This window comes from Oenanthe melanoleuca, chromosome 7 (assembly GCF_029582105.1).
Source record: "Oenanthe melanoleuca isolate GR-GAL-2019-014 chromosome 7, OMel1.0, whole genome shotgun sequence".
NCBI lineage: Eukaryota > Metazoa > Chordata > Aves > Passeriformes > Muscicapidae > Oenanthe > Oenanthe melanoleuca.
This window is the reverse complement of record NC_079341.1, coordinates 16,011,880-16,027,833: the sequence shown is the minus strand read 5'-3', so window position 1 is coordinate 16,027,833 and position 15,954 is coordinate 16,011,880. Positions and strand designations below refer to the sequence as shown.

At 51.6% G+C, this 15,954-nt stretch overlaps 2 protein-coding genes across 2 annotated transcripts; both read left to right on the top strand.

Annotated features, from left to right (window-relative positions):
- The first annotated feature begins 7,054 nt into the window (after positions 1-7,054).
- On the top strand, positions 7,055-9,202 carry HOXD13 (homeobox D13). Its single transcript, XM_056495781.1, has 2 exons — positions 7,055-7,837; positions 8,633-9,202. The coding sequence occupies exons 1-2, from the start codon at positions 7,132-7,134 to the stop codon at positions 8,881-8,883; spliced, it is 957 nt and encodes a 318-aa protein (XP_056351756.1). The 5' UTR covers positions 7,055-7,131; the 3' UTR covers positions 8,884-9,202.
- Positions 9,203-14,463: 5,261 nt separating this feature from the next.
- HOXD12 (homeobox D12) lies at positions 14,464-15,954 on the top strand. The gene is made up of 2 exons (XM_056495787.1): positions 14,464-15,025; positions 15,348-15,954. The coding sequence occupies exons 1-2, from the start codon at positions 14,464-14,466 to the stop codon at positions 15,584-15,586; spliced, it is 801 nt and encodes a 266-aa protein (XP_056351762.1). The 3' UTR covers positions 15,587-15,954.

Below are 15,954 nucleotides of genomic sequence, written 5' to 3'. Positions count from 1 at the left end.
AATATATTACAACTCTATTATCTTTGTCTTTGTTGCGTCCTTAAATATGATCTCATTCTTACTTTCTATAATCCTGCTTATCGGCGAAGCTAGCCCGGGATTTTTCTTCCCTCTGGGAAAATACTGACTGTTGTATGGTACGATAGGGGAAAGAAATAACTGGAGAAATTAAATTCATTCGTGATTTAAAACACTCCGTGGACGTCCATTTCATTCTCCCGGAAGGTTTCACTCCAACCCCCTGCTTCTTTCCTCCCCACCACCAATAAAACCTAAGCATTTGAAAATTAAAAAACAATCAAAGAATTAAATGATGGATGGGGGGCTATTGCCTGCAGGCTGCGACCTATCAGAAACATCACCTTAACACCCTCTCTCCGAAGTTACCTGTGGCTCAGTTAGCTCATCCCTCCGCTCTTTGCCGGGTGCCGGGGGCGAAGCGTCGCCGCGCTGCTGGAGACACGGGCTGCCGCGCTCGGCAGACGTGACAGTCGGAAAGTCTCCCTTCAGTGGTAACTTTGCTAGTAATAATGACGCTGATGGCAACCATTTAAACGAAGATAAATCCTTTGTCGTTAGCATCTCTGGAGTGCGCTTCAATAGCTGCCCAACCTTTTTTCTGGCCGTGATTTTTTTTTCACCTACATCATCTAGTGTTTAGACCCTGGGAATACGAGTTTAATCTCCCGGAGAAACACCCGAATGTTTCCTGTGATTAAACGGGGGATTGATTTTTTTTATATAATTTTTTTGTTTGGGTTTTTTTTTTTCTTTTTTTTTTTTTTTTTTTTTTTAATGAGAAAAGCTGTTCCTGCTAATCTTGGTCACCCGCATCTCCTAAGTTCTTGTGCTCTTGCGCATGATTCATAGTTCGAAAACGGGATACTTGTGAGTTTTTTGGTTTTTTTCAGTAACGTGTTAAAGTCTCCCTAAACATTCCACCAAAGATTTAAGAAACATTCTAGGCGTTGTTTGCAAAATCCAGCCTTCTATTAATGAGAGTTTTACGCCAACCCTTTGAAACGTGAATTTAGACTGCGGTGTGGTGTACTGCGTTTTACAGCCCCCAACCCAGACAAGAGTAAATGTCAACTTTTCCCCGCCCGCGGGCCGGTGCGGAGGGAAGAGGAGCGGTGCGCGGGCCGGGGGGCTCAGACACCGCGGGGGTCCCGGCCGGGCGGGGAGCTGCGGGGTCGGGGGCGCTCCCGGAGGGACGGAGCGTGTGCCGGGGGTCCCCGCGCGTCCCGGGGGTGCGCGGCCGAGCAGGAGCCGTGCCGGCGGCAGCGGGCACCGCCCCGCCCCGCCCGGGGGACGCGGCCCCGCCGCTCCGCTCCCTCGCTCCCCGCCGTGCCCGGCTCCGCTGCAGGCGCGGCCCGGCCGCCGCTCCCGGCGGGGCGAGGCGGAGCGGAAGCCTGCGGCCGGGTTTATTGCTGTCGTTTGGCGCCCTCGTCTGTTTTCTTACACGCTGTAACTCGGCGAGCATCTTTTCCCTCTGCTCTCTCGAAAACCGCAAGCGAGATACCACATCTCGGAGGCAATCGTATGCGCACACCGCCAGAACCGACACAGCTTTAGACTCAAAAAATGTAACTGCGCCACTAAAAAGGAGAGAACGGGGTTTATGTTATTTGGAGCGGATGGAAAAGACTACGTGAAAAGCCCCAGTGTGAGAAAAAGAAGTTACACTCAAGTGCGGCTATGAATGATCTTTACTAGAGTTATATTTTGCACCTTTTAAATAATAGTGTTACCTTAGGTTATGTACAGAGTATCTTAAAATACAACTAGATTCATATGCAAGGGTTATAAAATGTTATACAAGACGTTAATAATCTTCCACCAGGTAGAGGTGAGGTTACAAAACCGTTCTCTGCAATGCGGTTAATCAGTTCGCCCCAAACCGTCAACCCCCTAATAAAATAGTTGTTTGTTGTATATATTCCCAGAAAACTAGAGATATTTACTTCACTGATATTTACCTCTTTGGTTCTTTTTAGTGTGCATCTGTTGGCTAGCGTTTATGGCGTTTATGTTTTGGGATTGTTGTTTTGTTCAGCTTTTTTTTTTTTTTTTTTTTAATTGTTGCTTTTGTTTTGTGGTGTTCCTTTGGTGCTTTGGTTTGGTTGGGTTTTTTCCAAAAAGAGTAGCACAGTCTACAAAATCTTTCCGAATATATTTGTAGTTGTTCAAAACCAACAGCTAAACCTGAAGAACCACAGTCATTGAAGCCATATTAGCGGGCAGAGGGAGGAAGTTAGAGAGACCGCCGAGAAACTGCCGAAATATGTGAGCTTTTGTTAGACTCTGTTTACTCAGTTGTTCTTGTAAGTTTAAATAGCTGCTTAGGCCTTTGGCCAGATTTTTACCTTGGAAGTTATTGCTGGAGGCATCAAAGAATATTTCAGTACTCACTTATTAAACCTTACCCGGGGAAAAAGGGTCACGTAGCTTAATTGAAATGAAGTTCGTATTAAATGAGGCAACATCTTGGGCAGCTTTTCACCACTCAGAGTGTTCTTGGGAAGACGGGCGGGAATATAGGTTTGCTATCCCGCAGCGGGGCAGGCTGCCAGCAGGACCCCAGGGCAGCGCGCAGGGCAGCGCAGGGTCTCCGGGACGCGGCCCGCGGGGTGGGAGGAAGCGGCGGTGAGGTGACCGGGGATGCGGGAGTTGGGGGGCGCGGGGAGCCGGTCCCGGGTGGGGAGCGAGGAGCCGGTCCCGGGTAGGGCGCGGGGAGCCGGTCCCGGGTGGGGCCCGGGGAGCCGGTCCCGGGTGGGGCGCGGGGAGCCGGTCCCGGGTGGGGTCGAGGGGAGCCGGTCCCGGGTGGGGCGCTGGGAGCAGGTCCCGGGTGGGGTCGAGGGGAGCCGGTCCCGGGTGGGGCGCTGGGAGCCGGTCCCGTGTGGGGCGCGGGGAGCCGGTCCCGTGTGGGGTCGCGGGGAGCCGGTCCCAGGTGGGGTCGCGGGGAGCCGGTCCCGGCGGGGCCGCTCCGTGGGACCGGGAGCGCGCTGCGCCCACGGCAGGCACGGCGGCGCCACCTGGCGGCGATTCGGCGGCACTGCCGCCTGCCCTGCCAGCCCCGCCAGCCCCGCCAGCCCCGCCAGCCCCGCCAGCCCTGCTGTCCTATCCGCTCCTGCCCTGCCCGTCTGCCCTGCCCTGCCAGTCCTACACTGCCAGCCCTGCCCTGCCAGCCCCTCCTGCTCTGCCAGCCCTGCCCTGTTGTTCTGCCCTGCCAGACCTGCCATGCCAGACCTGCTGTCCTGTCCTGCCCGTTTCTGCCCTGCCAGCCCTGCCCTGCTGTACTACTCTGCCAGCCCCTCTGTCCTACCCTGCCGGTTCCTGTCCTGCCCTGCCAGCCCTGCTGTCCAGCCCTGCTGTCCAGCCCTGCTGTCCTGCCATGCCCGTCCTGCCCTGCCTGTCCGCCCTGCCCCTCTAGTCCTGCGGGTCGTATTCCCCGGCCCTGCCCCACCTGCCCTGCCCGCCGGCCCTGCCCACTGGCCCTGCCCTCTCTGCTCGCCTGTCCTGCCTGCAGGTGCTGCCACCCTGTCGTTCAGCCCTGCCCGCGCCCTCTCCCAGCACGCTCCTGCTCAGCCCCGACTCTCCCCTCTGCCTCAGGCCGTCGTATCAGCATAGGGCCAGTCGTGGGGCGTGCTCATCCATACTGTCTGTGAAAAGCCACTCGCGAGTGAAGGACACGAGCGCAGCGTGTCCCCGCGGGCCCTGCACACCGTCCCTCCTCGCACTGCCCAGGCAGAAATCCACGGGACGCTACGCGAGCTTCACAGCTACATGATGTCTTCTGAGGCTGCCTTTGTGCACAGACAAGGTTTAATTCAGGCGACAAACCCCATGCCCGGTCGCAAAGAGACTCGATGGTTCCGTTCGGGTTGCAGCTGCGGCAGGCTGCCCAGCTGGTCCAAGGTCAGGGTCCCGAGGTCCCCGCGCTGTCTCAGAGCAGCGGTGGCAGCCAGAGAGCGGCCAGCACCAGCCCGTGACCCGAGAGCTCAAGTTCAACGCCCGCAGAGCTCAGCCGCCCGTGGCCGCTGTGCCGAGGCCACGCGGGAAACCCCGGGAAAACTTTCCCCGTCCCTAAACGGATTGTTTAAGGTTGAAATAATAAAGAAGTGAGAAGCTGTGGCACAGATCTGGAGGGGGAAATAGTTTAACAATTCTCCACGTGTTGCTATTCAATCTATTCGTTATCATAACTGGCTATTTTTTTAAAGGCATGGGAAAAAAATGAAAGTTCTTCTATTCGGTTTAGCTATTAAAAATTCCTGCAAGTTAAAAGGTAACAATGGAACACAGTGGACACGGGATAAGGTTTGGGAGACATATAAATCGAGTGGTTTTGTTTGCGTTCTTTGTTTGTCCTGGACTAGAGTTTTTTTTCCCTGCAGCAAACATTAACATGAAAAGCAACTTCCTATCGACACGATTACCATCGTCAGATTATGGCGAGGGAGGATATAAAAAATCGGGGGGTTCCTTTAAGAGATGGATATTAGGCAGAAGCTAAAAACCTGTGCTAAAAGTTTGAGTGGAATCCTGACTGTATTAAACCAGGGTAAATACACTTGACTAAATGAGATAATTTCAGGATTGTAAAAATGTTTAAAAGTAAATAAATAAACCCCTCAAACTTTTCTTCTGGGGAGGTACAAGCACGCCTGCAGCGCTGCTTTCTAGCTGGTGTATTCTTCAGATTTCCGTGCAATGTGTCAATTGAGAATGCGACGCGACTCCTCGGGGCGCTGGCCACCCGTGGAAGCGCTGCTCGCAGAAGACAAGGACGGCCTCGCAGGGAGAGCGGCCCGGCCAGCACGGCAGCTCCTCCTGCCCTGCCCGACACGGAGCTGAGCCTCCATGGGAGCCGCTCTCCCCGGGCAAAGGAAGCGCCGGGCTGCTCGGGGCCTCCACAAGGCGCGGCGCCCTGGACTGGGGTGTGGGACGCATCCTGCCACTTGTAAACTGGGTGGGTGCTCTCAGAGAGCCGACCTTTGCTCATGAGATCATTTATTCCTGTGCATAATATCCTGCCATGCAAGGCAATGCTGTTTGCTACACCCTTCACAAAGCATCTCATTATAGAATTGAAGTTGTTGGTCATGAACCCGCCCAAAGAGTTTTTTGGTACACCGAGGGGCTCTAGCTGGAGCAGAGGTCTCGGCGGGGCTGAAGACCTCTAAGGGCTCCACCGTGGTTTCTTTTGATGCACTCGACCTAGAAAAGCTCCGAAACCCTGCTCTTTAGGTGTTCCTTTCTTTCACGGCCTTATTTAAACGTCCTGACACGAGAGAAATTTTCGCTGCATTTATTGAAAGAGGAAACACAACAGGACGTGGGAATTCGCATAGAAAGATATCCGGAGAAATAAAAATCCTTCATTTCTCTGGGCTTCTTTTTATAGCAGCGTTTTCGCTAGAAAGTTGCTTGCAGGGACATAAAAGGGTGAGAAAATTGTTCTTCGACAAAACTTCCTTCTAATTACGGAGGGTTTAATGTCCTGAGTGTAAGTACTGATTCAGCTTATAACCGAGAGAAACATGTAATCACGCCTGGCTCACTTATTAGCTGATTATGAAAACTTAATAGCAATTATGCGGTCAGAGGTAATGAACGTGAACTCGTCTATGCCATCCGGTTGTTCCCGTAATTACGGCCACCCGTTTGTCATTCCAAACCCGCTTCCAGATACCGCCGACGATTGTTAGACCGGCTACAAAGTAGGGCTGCTCAAACCCTGCTGCGGGACCTGCAGGTATCCCGCGACAGCCCGGTGTCCGGGGAGCCCGGCCACCACCTGCCCGGGCTGCTCAGCAAGGACACCCCCAGAGCCCCGAAATGGTGTCGGCACAGAGTTTCACCTCCATGGCGGCTGCCTCTTCTCTCATGCGCCTGAGCCTCCTCAGGGACAGTAAACACAGCCTCACTTATATGGTTTTCAGCGGCGCGGAGTTTCCCTGCCCTTCCCCGAGCAGCTGACACTTTTCCCAGCAACTTTTTGCCCTCCGCGCCCAAGAGAGAGCCAAGTGTGCAATACACAACTGCGGAGCGACTGGACTCGGTCCAGAGGGGTAGGGATTGGGATTGTGGTTGAGGTTGCGGTTGGGGCTGGAGTTGAGAGTAGTCTTCGGAGTTTTCTCCATCTCCAGTACTTCGCGCTCCTACATTTCCATCCCGACTCAGTGTGAGAGCTGAGAGAGACGACAGAAGGATTTGCCACAGTTTGAGAAGTTACCACAAAGGACAGCCATCAGCGTAAGCAAACGCCGCGTTTTAACTAGGCTGCCTTACCACGACATGAACTGACACTGCAAGGGGAAAAAAAGCCACATCTAATGAGTGCCAGGTTTACCATCCTGCGCTGCGCGCAGACCCCGCGTATTTTCCTGGCCGGTAGCAATACTGAGGGGAGGGTAAGGAAGGGGGAGTAAAGGGGGGGTTCTGCCAGGGACCGACACTTCAGTGAAGCCAGGGGACCCCTTTTCCCATAGAACAAAGCCCTTCTACTCCATATCGCCGGGAAGTAGGGAGGTGGAGAGGGTGGAATACAAAGACTGCGTTGGGGTTTTCCCCCTCTTGCAGACGCAACATTGAACTGGAGAAGGTCTCGCTGTGGATCCGGTGAGACCCCTGCCCTTGGCTGTAAAAAGAGCCCCTTCCCGCGGCCTCTAAAGGTCCAGTGGTACTCGACTGGCCTTTTTGAAGCCGCGGGCAGGAGGAAGGGGGAGATGAAGGCTACGGGGGCCTAGGTTAGTCCGGAGGGGCATCACCGCCGCTCGCCCGCCCAGCCTCCCCCCGCTCCAGCGCCGGGGCCGTGGCGGGGCGGGAGCGCGGCGGCGGGGCGGGGGTGGGAGCGGAGGGTGGGGGCGCCGTCGGTGCGGACCGGGGGGCTGCGAGGCGAAAGGGGCAGTGCGGGCAGCGGGAGGGTCACATGTTCCGACGGCAGCCTATGAGCAGCCCCCCGGGCTGAGGCAAACTAATCTGGGGCCGGCCACCCCCACCCCGCTCCCCCCTCCCAACCTGGACTTCGTTTTTATAAACGTACCGCCAGGATCCAACCTGTTGGAGGCAAATAACCATCCGCAACATGCCCGGCCGAGGACCGAGCCGCCGCCGCCGCCGCCCGCGATGTGCAAGGCCATGAGCAAAGCAGCGAGCTGGGAGATGGACGGACTGCGCGGCGACAGCAGCGGCGGCGGCGGCGGCAGCGGCGGCGGCGGAGCCCCCGGGCAGTGCCGTAATTTTCTCTCCTCGCCCGTTTTCGGGGCGGCGCACACGGGCCGAGCGGCCGCCGCCGCCGCTGCCGCCGCCGCCGCCTCGGGTTTTGCCTACGCCGGCGGAGGGGAGCGCTCGGGGGCGGCGGCGAGGCCCGACCCCCCGACCAAGGACTGCCCGGGCTCCACCACGGCGGCCGCCGCCCCCGCGCTGGGCTATGGGTATCACTTTGGCAATGGATACTATAGCTGCAGGATGTCCCACGGGGTTGGGATACAGCAAAACGCCCTGAAGTCTCCCCCCCATGCCTCCATTGGCGGCTTCCCCGTGGAAAAGTACATGGACGTCTCCAGCTTGACCAGCACGAGTGTCCCTGCCAATGAAGTCTCCTCCAGGGCAAAGGAAGTGTCCTTCTACCAGGGCTATACAACCCCCTACCAGCACGTTCCTGGGTACATAGACATGGTCTCAACGTTTGGCTCTGGGGAACCGAGACACGAAACATACATATCAATGGAGGGCTATCAGTCTTGGACTCTGGCTAATGGCTGGAATAGTCAGGTTTACTGTGCCAAAGATCAGACACAGAGCTCACACTTCTGGAAATCGTCCTTTCCAGGTACGAGAGGGGGAGAAATGGTCTGAGCAGAACTCCCCCGCGCCTCCTCCGCCTTTCCGTCCCCTCCCCCGCCCCCCGGGCTGCAGGGGCGGCCTGCCGAGCTGGACACGCTGCACAGACACGCATAGAGCAGGGTGGGGGCGGTGGATATTCTCTTTTTCTCACTCCCCCCTCGGCCGTCTACCCCCGAGAAAATCCTCACCCTCTGTTTTCCATACCCGCGGGACTGACCCCAGAACTTCCCCGCCACCAGCGCCGGGGCACCGGAGCCCGGCCCGCCAGCCCCGGGGCGGCCTCGGGTCCCTTCTCCCGCTGCTTCCCTCGCTGGCCGGGTTTGTAGTCGCGTTTGAAGTTTGCAGGGCGGTGGCTCGAAGGCTTGCTCTCCTCTGCCTCTCCGGCCGGCGACTGATCCGCCGGCCCCAGAGCACTTCAGACATTGCGAGTAGTGAGGGCACAGGGGCACAAACCACATGCAAACAAACCCGGGAAACTCTCACCAAAGGGATTTCTGTGTGTGCGCTGCCAGCACCGACCCACTCTCAGCCCCCCAGCCGCTGCCCCCGCCGCCCTGCATGCTCGGTTAGCGATGCATGCCTGAAAAGTGATGACAGTCCATCAAAGTTTTGGTGGTACTTTACTAGAGTGCAAATAATGTGACAGTGTAAATAATAATAAACTGTAAACAACCCCGGCATTATTTATTTGCCCATGAAAACCAGTGCCCAACAAGTATCGGTTAAGCCTTAAACGCCTGTAATAAAATTCTGATTTTTCACATAATGTCTTTTACAATAGGGGACGTTGCACTAAACCAGCCCGATATGTGTGTCTATCGGCGTGGGAGAAAGAAGCGAGTGCCGTATACAAAACTGCAGCTTAAAGAACTCGAGAATGAATATGCCATTAACAAGTTCATTAACAAGGACAAGAGGCGAAGGATATCCGCAGCCACAAACCTGTCTGAGAGACAAGTTACCATTTGGTTTCAGAACAGGAGGGTGAAGGATAAGAAAATAGTTTCCAAACTGAAAGACAACGTATCATGATACATTAGCTGCGGATAGTGATGAAAATATAAACTCAATTTACAACCAGCGAAAGACTTTTGGAAAGACTTGAAAATATATTTAAATTTTTTTGTCCTTCCAGCGGTGGCGAAACTTCGGGAATTGTTTTCCGTGAAAGTCAGCGTTTTTCTCTCAGTGTAAGGGAGTGTTGACAAACCTTGAATTGAATCATAGTTTCTTCTTTTTGAAAATAATAATAATATTAATATTAATTATATTTTCTATTCTTCCCTCTCGGCCAGTATAAACGAATTTAAATATGTTGAACGGTAATGGTTATAATTTTCTTTAATGCTTAAGTCTTTGGGAAGTACTCTGTGTTTTTTGGGGTTTTTTTTGTTTGTTTGTTTTTTGGGTTTTTTTTTTTGTTTGTTTGTTTGTTTATTTTGTTTGGGTTTTTTTTGTTTTGTTTTGTTTTGTTTTTTGTTTTCTTTTTTTTCCTCTGAGCAACAGCCAGTGCCAATAAGTGTCAGTTTTGATTTGGTATCGTAAACTTCAAAACACGCCGAGTGAAAAAAAAAATTCAATCGGAAATACAAGAAAGGCGGAATACGGAGCCGTCGGGGCACTCGGCTTGGGCCAAACCTGCCTGGTCCACTGGGACTCGGAGAGAGTTGCTTGGAGGTTTACTGGCTGCAGCAGAATTTTTAATTATTTTTCGAGGAAGGGATAAGCTCTCCGAGCTGTTGCGAGGCGCAGAATCGCAGGCACGTCCCGTCGCGCTCCTGCTGCTGCAGGTTTGAGGTCGAGGCTGGGTTTGCGGGTTCTTTCCGCCACACTTTCGTTTCCAGTGCAAGGAGTCCACACTGCCCGGCTGGAAAAGGAGCCCGGCTGGAGAGGGGAAGAGTTTGTGTCCGGACGGGGCTGCCGGATGGGGCTGCAAGGCTGAGCGCTCCGCAGATCGCGGCAGCGCTCTCGGCATGATGGATCGGCCAGCTCGCCCTGCAGCCAGAGGACAGGCTGCCCCTACAGAGGTGTGTATGGACCTGCACAGACCTGGCGGGAAATGTCCCCTCTGCCCTGCTTGTCTGGACCAGCCCAAGAGACTCTTCTCCTTCCTCCCGCCCAAAAACTCCTTGTCGCAAGAGCGAAGGTCACTGCTAGCTTTTAATTTACAAAAGTAAACGGGTGTTAATGACAGAAGCAATAAATAAGGAAAATCAAAAGATGACATAATTTATATGAGCCGAAAGGCTAAAATTTTGTCGATTTTTTCATTCTTTTAAACCTAGTGTACATGTCATGATATACACAGGGTGATCAGACACGCTAATCAACAACTAGGAGAGAGAAGCGGTATCCTCTCTGTTAATGTGCCTCGTCTAATTATTAAAATGTGTTCCAAACTAGTATTATTTATTATAATATGCTATTGTTCTAAACATTTTGATTATCCTTGTATGTGGTAAGACATACGATAAGCCTTCTTCTCCATAAACCATTTCTAAAAAATTTGTCTTAAAGTCTGCTTTTACTTTGTGTTGGACATACAATCAGAGCTTCTAAACTGTTAACGATGTTGCAAATCTTTTCCTGAACCATCTTTAATAAAATGATTTCTTTTCGCTACATATAAAAAGACATAAAGAAATTCTCCTTCTTTTGCCCCAAGGGGTTTCACGGGCTCCAGGTTTGCCTGGGATCCTCTCAGGAACACTTACAGTACGCCGTTCCTGGGAAGTGAGAGATAGATACAATAAGGCGCGCTTTAAAGAATGAGGCATTTGAGAGTGCCTTGTCTATAACAAAGGGTTTTAGCGAGAAAGAAATGTTGCCGGCGAGAAATACAGAGCGTGGGAAGCAGACGAAAGGCTGTGTCTCCCCTTTTCCTCCGAGCCCTGCTCTGCCTGCCCGCCGCCCCTTTGTTCTCCATTTCCAAAACGTGCGGGCACTTGCCGGTTCCCCGGCGGCCGGCCCGGAGCGATGCCCCTCCGTTTTCTCCACCTCCGGCTGGTTCCACCGGGAGGTTATCTTCCCCCTCCTCTACCCTCCTCCTTCCCCTTTCTACTCCACTTGCAAGCTCATGGCGTTTGTTTTCCCTGAACGGACGAATCAAGCCCATTTCTGAGCAGTTCAGATTTTATCGCAAAGCGCATTTTTGTTTCATTATAGTATAAAAGGACACTAGCGGTGCTCATCATTTACGTGCCTGGAACGGCCCTCTCTGCTGATGCAACCTTGTTTTCTCTGAATATTTTAAATTCTTGTCTTCTCCCCCTTGGCACCTCCACTCACCCACACACACTTGCCATTAATTCTACAGAGGTTTTTCCTCCCACCGAGTCTCCGTGAAAGGCCGGGCACTGCCAGAGCTGTTTTGTTTCCCGGCCGCGGAGCCATCTCGGGCTGCTCTCTTCCTCCTTCCAGGCTTAACCTTTGGCTTTGCCGGGCTCCGTGCTTTCAGAAGGCGCAGATTACCGAGCCAAAGCCTCCTTCCCCGGGCAGAAGGAAACCCGAACTGTCTGGCAAATCGGTACCAGATGGAGAGGAGTCGCCTTTTAGTTTCGTAAGAGCGTGCAGAATCATTAAGAAGCCAGCAATTACAGGCGGGAGGAAGGTGAGGCGCACATCTGCCCCTCTACCTACCGGCTGAGAGTAAAAGGGCTTTCTAAGCCTGTAGCTGGGGCATTGGTGAGCCTTGTTCAAAACCTCTTTGGCCACAGCCTGGGCTCTTCAGGACATCGGTTTCACGTGTCCCGGGGCCGGGATGCAGCCTCGCAGCCCCAGCAGTAGCCGGCCACATCTGGCCGCGTTTAGAGAAAAAGATATGATGGTTCGCCTGAAATGTAGCTCACGCTATTGCAGATAATTAACATGTACCTCGACAAACCGAATTGCAAATGCACAGTGGCGCAGTGATGCATTGCTGGGCTCCTGTCAGGCAGCGCTGTTTCCCAGCCATGTCTGAGGCAATCCTGCCATCTCCTGGACAACCCCTGGCATAGGCAAGGGAAGCCTTCTCGCTCCGGGAGCCGCGTTTCCGAGTGATAAATGAGCGAGGGAGGCTGTTCGGTCACACGCAGAGCACCCTTCGTCTGTAAACTGCAAGACTATGCCAGTGAAATTATAGCGTGTGGTCAGCTCTGATGTCCAGGCCTATCCGGACGCCTATTTAAAAACCAGAGTATAAAAAAAAAAAAAAAAAAAAAAAAAAAAAAAGAGCGGAAAGGAGGAAAGGAGCGTGTGAAAGCAGGCCTCCGGGTTGCCCTGTTCCTCAGCGGTGATATTTCCTGTACAGACACAGGCGGGGGGACACCCGCGGCATTAACACGCCGCCCCCAAACCAGCAGCCGGCTGTGGCTGGAAAAAGCAGCAGAAGCCCGTGCGAGGCTCTCCTTCCACTCCCCTCCACTCCCAGGCCAGCCGCCTCTGGAACAAGATGTTTCTGTAAATGTTTTTCCATGTAGATTTAAACATTTTCCTTAGCTCTAAGTGTCTCCAACTATTTCAGGTTTTTATTATTTTCTCTCTCTTTTTTTCTTTTTTTTTTTTTTTCCTTCTTTTTTAAATTAATTAGCAATTACAAATGAGCTGAATATTAATTGAAAGCTCTGTTTTCTCTAACCCCATAAAAGTTAGTTTGAAGTGTCACCTTTCTTTCCGGTAACTGGGAACTCACATCCATTCCTCGTGTTTATTGCAGACAAAAATATAGCCTTTGAACCGAATGTGCCTTTTCTCTTCCAAGAACCGAAAATCAGCTCTTTCGTAAAAGGCGATTATGAAAAAAAAAATATTAACCATCTTCTTAGGGAACACAAAGTTGGAATACAAGTCAGCTAATAAGAGGGAGATTCAATTGGCAGACATAATTCAAACAATAAAAATTAAGGGCAGTGGTCAGCAATATCCTCCAGCGGTGCTTGTGTGGTCCTGTGTGGTCTAGGAGAGAGCAATCATTTAAAGATTTTTTTTTCCAGGGCAATGAAATTACTGCAGAATTTCCCTCAATTTCCCATTAAACAGAAAGATGAATTTGATTAGGAGAATGTCAAGAAGGGCAGCTACTCTGATCTCGCCTTAGAAATAAAAGCAAGATTAAAACTGTGATTAAGAGGATAATAACAGGGAAAATTAACCCTACCTGCTAACTGGGTTCAAGTTTTTAACGGAGGTAATGAAAGTGGGAAACTCCGGGCATTAAAGCTTCGCTTGACGCCGGACTCGCACACACCAGGGGAGATCTTCTCGGGAAAGAGGCCGAGGACAGAAACGCCCGGTCCGGGAGGCTGATCGGCCTCCAGAGTGTCCCTCGCATTTGTGGGGCGGCTGGGCAAGGAGCGGAAGGAGCGCAGAGCCCATGGGTGCTCCGCTCCTTCCCGAGCCTTCCAGCTCCCTGCCAGGGTCGTTGGGTGCAGCCCACGGGGCTCTGCCTCTTCTCGAGGGGAAGAACCCTGCCTCGCGAACCGCACCGTCCGCAATCTCCCGTGAGGATGCTCTCAGACATGATCTTAATAACTCAGGGGCAGTGGGGAAATGAGAGAGATAATGCAATTAATGGTCTCTCGTTTGATCAACCAAAAATGCAAAAATATATTTACTACCCAAAATAACAGAGTAATAAAACACTAAGGAATAATTTTCAGGAGAGAAAAATTCCTCACACATAACCTGGGAGATGAGGCTGATTCTCCCTTCTGCCCGCTGCTGCATTCTCACCCTTTCTGCTGAAGAGCAGACCTTGGCATTTTCTTTTTCAAGTCTTTCGATTTTATTTATAATTTTATTTATTTAATCTCAGGGGGTTGCCCAAGTAATTCCGTGTTGTTGCTGCTGTTATTCTCTCTTTGTTGATATTTGTTTGATTGTATTTCAAAGACAAGATAGACTCCGAGTTTTAGAAGCTTTGTTCGTCTAAAAGCGCTTTCAATTGAAGATGAAAAGCAAAAGGGGTAAGAAGGGGCAGACGTGCGGACCTAAGACAGTACTGGTCATTAGTGTGCCAGAACGACGGTCCGCTGATATCCGATAGATTAAGACTTTATTTGCACGCATATGCGGATGCATATGATGCACTTAGGGGCTGAAGTGCATACGTGTGCCCTAGACCTCCACATCTCAGAGACATCACGAGTTATTTCCAGTGCTCGGTGCTCACTCTTACCGTGGTATCGTTCTGGCCGGGAGGGTGCTGCCGGCCGGCGGGCACTGCCAGCCGCGGGACCCCGCCGGCACGGGAGCTGCACCGGGGCTGCCCCGTCCTCTCAGCAAATGTTTGTTTTCCTCTCATCTCTCCGCCGGCGCCGCAGCTCTGCCAACTCGCCCCGGCCACTTTTATAGAAGTGGAGACCATGGTTTCCCCTCCCCCTTGCGAGCTCGATATTTTCATATTTCGAGTGTTATCATAAGACTTTTTAAAAGTGGGGGTGAAGAGAAAGAAGAAAAAAAAAGGGGGGGAAAGGGGGGGAGACTCTGTGGCTCGGTCGCTGGAGGCGGTGCTGAAATTACCGGCTTTGAAGAACCTGTCTGCAAAGTTTCGTCCAATCGTTTCAGGCTTTCCGCTTATTCCCTGTTGTAACTAAATACCGCTGTAAGAACAGCTGAAGTCCTTTGTTGGAAATGTGTGATCGCAGTCTCTACAGATCTGGCTACGTTGGTTCTCTCTTGAATTTGCAATCTCCAGATTCCTTTTATTTTCCTAATTTGCGGGCTAATGGCAGTCAATTGGCGGCTCTGCCCACCATTTCCTACCCCCGGAGCTCGATCCCCTGGACTTGCTCAAGTTCGTGCGCAGCCCAGCCGCAGAGCCACGCGTTCGGCGGCGCGGCGCAGCCTTACCTCCCCGGCTCCGTTCCAATCAACATCAGCTCCAACGGCAACAAGGAATGCCTGGAAGACAACAATAAATATTACGCCCACGATACGAGCTCCAAACAAGAGGAGAGATGCAGGCAGAGGCAATCTTTTGCAAATGACCCAACTGTTACTCACACAGCCAACTTAAAGCCCGTAAAGTATGACCACTCGAGCCTGCAGAGAAGTTTGCATGGCTCGGCTACTCTTTTCGAAGTGAATTCCTGCAATTCAAGCTTAAAGGAGGACATCAAGAATCCCGTCAACTTGAACCTGACAGTTCAGCCCGCAGCAGTCCAGTCATGCCTCAGACCTTCAGTGCAGGATGGTATGCCTTAAATATCTCGCTTTAGTTAGAAGCGACCTAGATATACCTTCTTTGTAAGAGATGCCTGTAATTACTTTGTAACCCTCCCTGTAACTCTTTCGGAACAAAAACCGCTTAATCTGATTCCGAGGTTAGATAGAAATTGTGCTGTCAGATGTGCTTTGCTCAATTTTCTGACCTAGTTTAGCTCTGATAGCTTGCGGGGTTTTTGGGGTTGGTTTGGGTTTTGGGTTTTTTTTAATTTTTTAAAAATTTTATTTTTATTTTCCTATATTTGCATACCCAGACATGATCCACTAAATTATCGACGTGTTTGTTGTAGGTCTGCCTTGGTGTCCCACCCAGGGGAGATCAAGAAAGAAACGGAAACCATACACAAAACAACAAATTGCTGAATTGGAAAATGAGTTTCTCCTCAATGAGTTTATTAACCGACAGAAGAGGAAAGAACTATCGAACAGACTGAATTTAAGCGATCAGCAAGTTAAAATTTGGTTTCAGAACCGGAGGATGAAAAAGAAAAGAGTAGTAATGCGAGAGCAGGCTCTTTCTATGTACTAGAGCAGAGTCCTCCCGTTCCTGCATGAACTTGTGCCCGGAGTGTTCACCCCTAGAGTAGAGCGTACGCGCCAGTGAAACGCGGGGAGTGCGTCTTTTTACCATTTAAACCAAGTTCTCGAAATGCGTAGGATCCCTGCATAAATAGGCAAAGCTGAGTTCTTAGCCAAGATGAAGACGAGCCGGACCAGCACGGAAACATGTATTATCAGCTTTTTACCTTTCTTTGTCCATTTATATAGATTTTCTCCTGCATCCTACCCTCTCTTTCCCCGGAGAACAAGTGGTGCTAAACTAAGATCGATTTCTTTTATCTGTATGTAAACACCATTTTGCAGCAAAATAAAGGAATAACTCCTAGTAAAGACGTC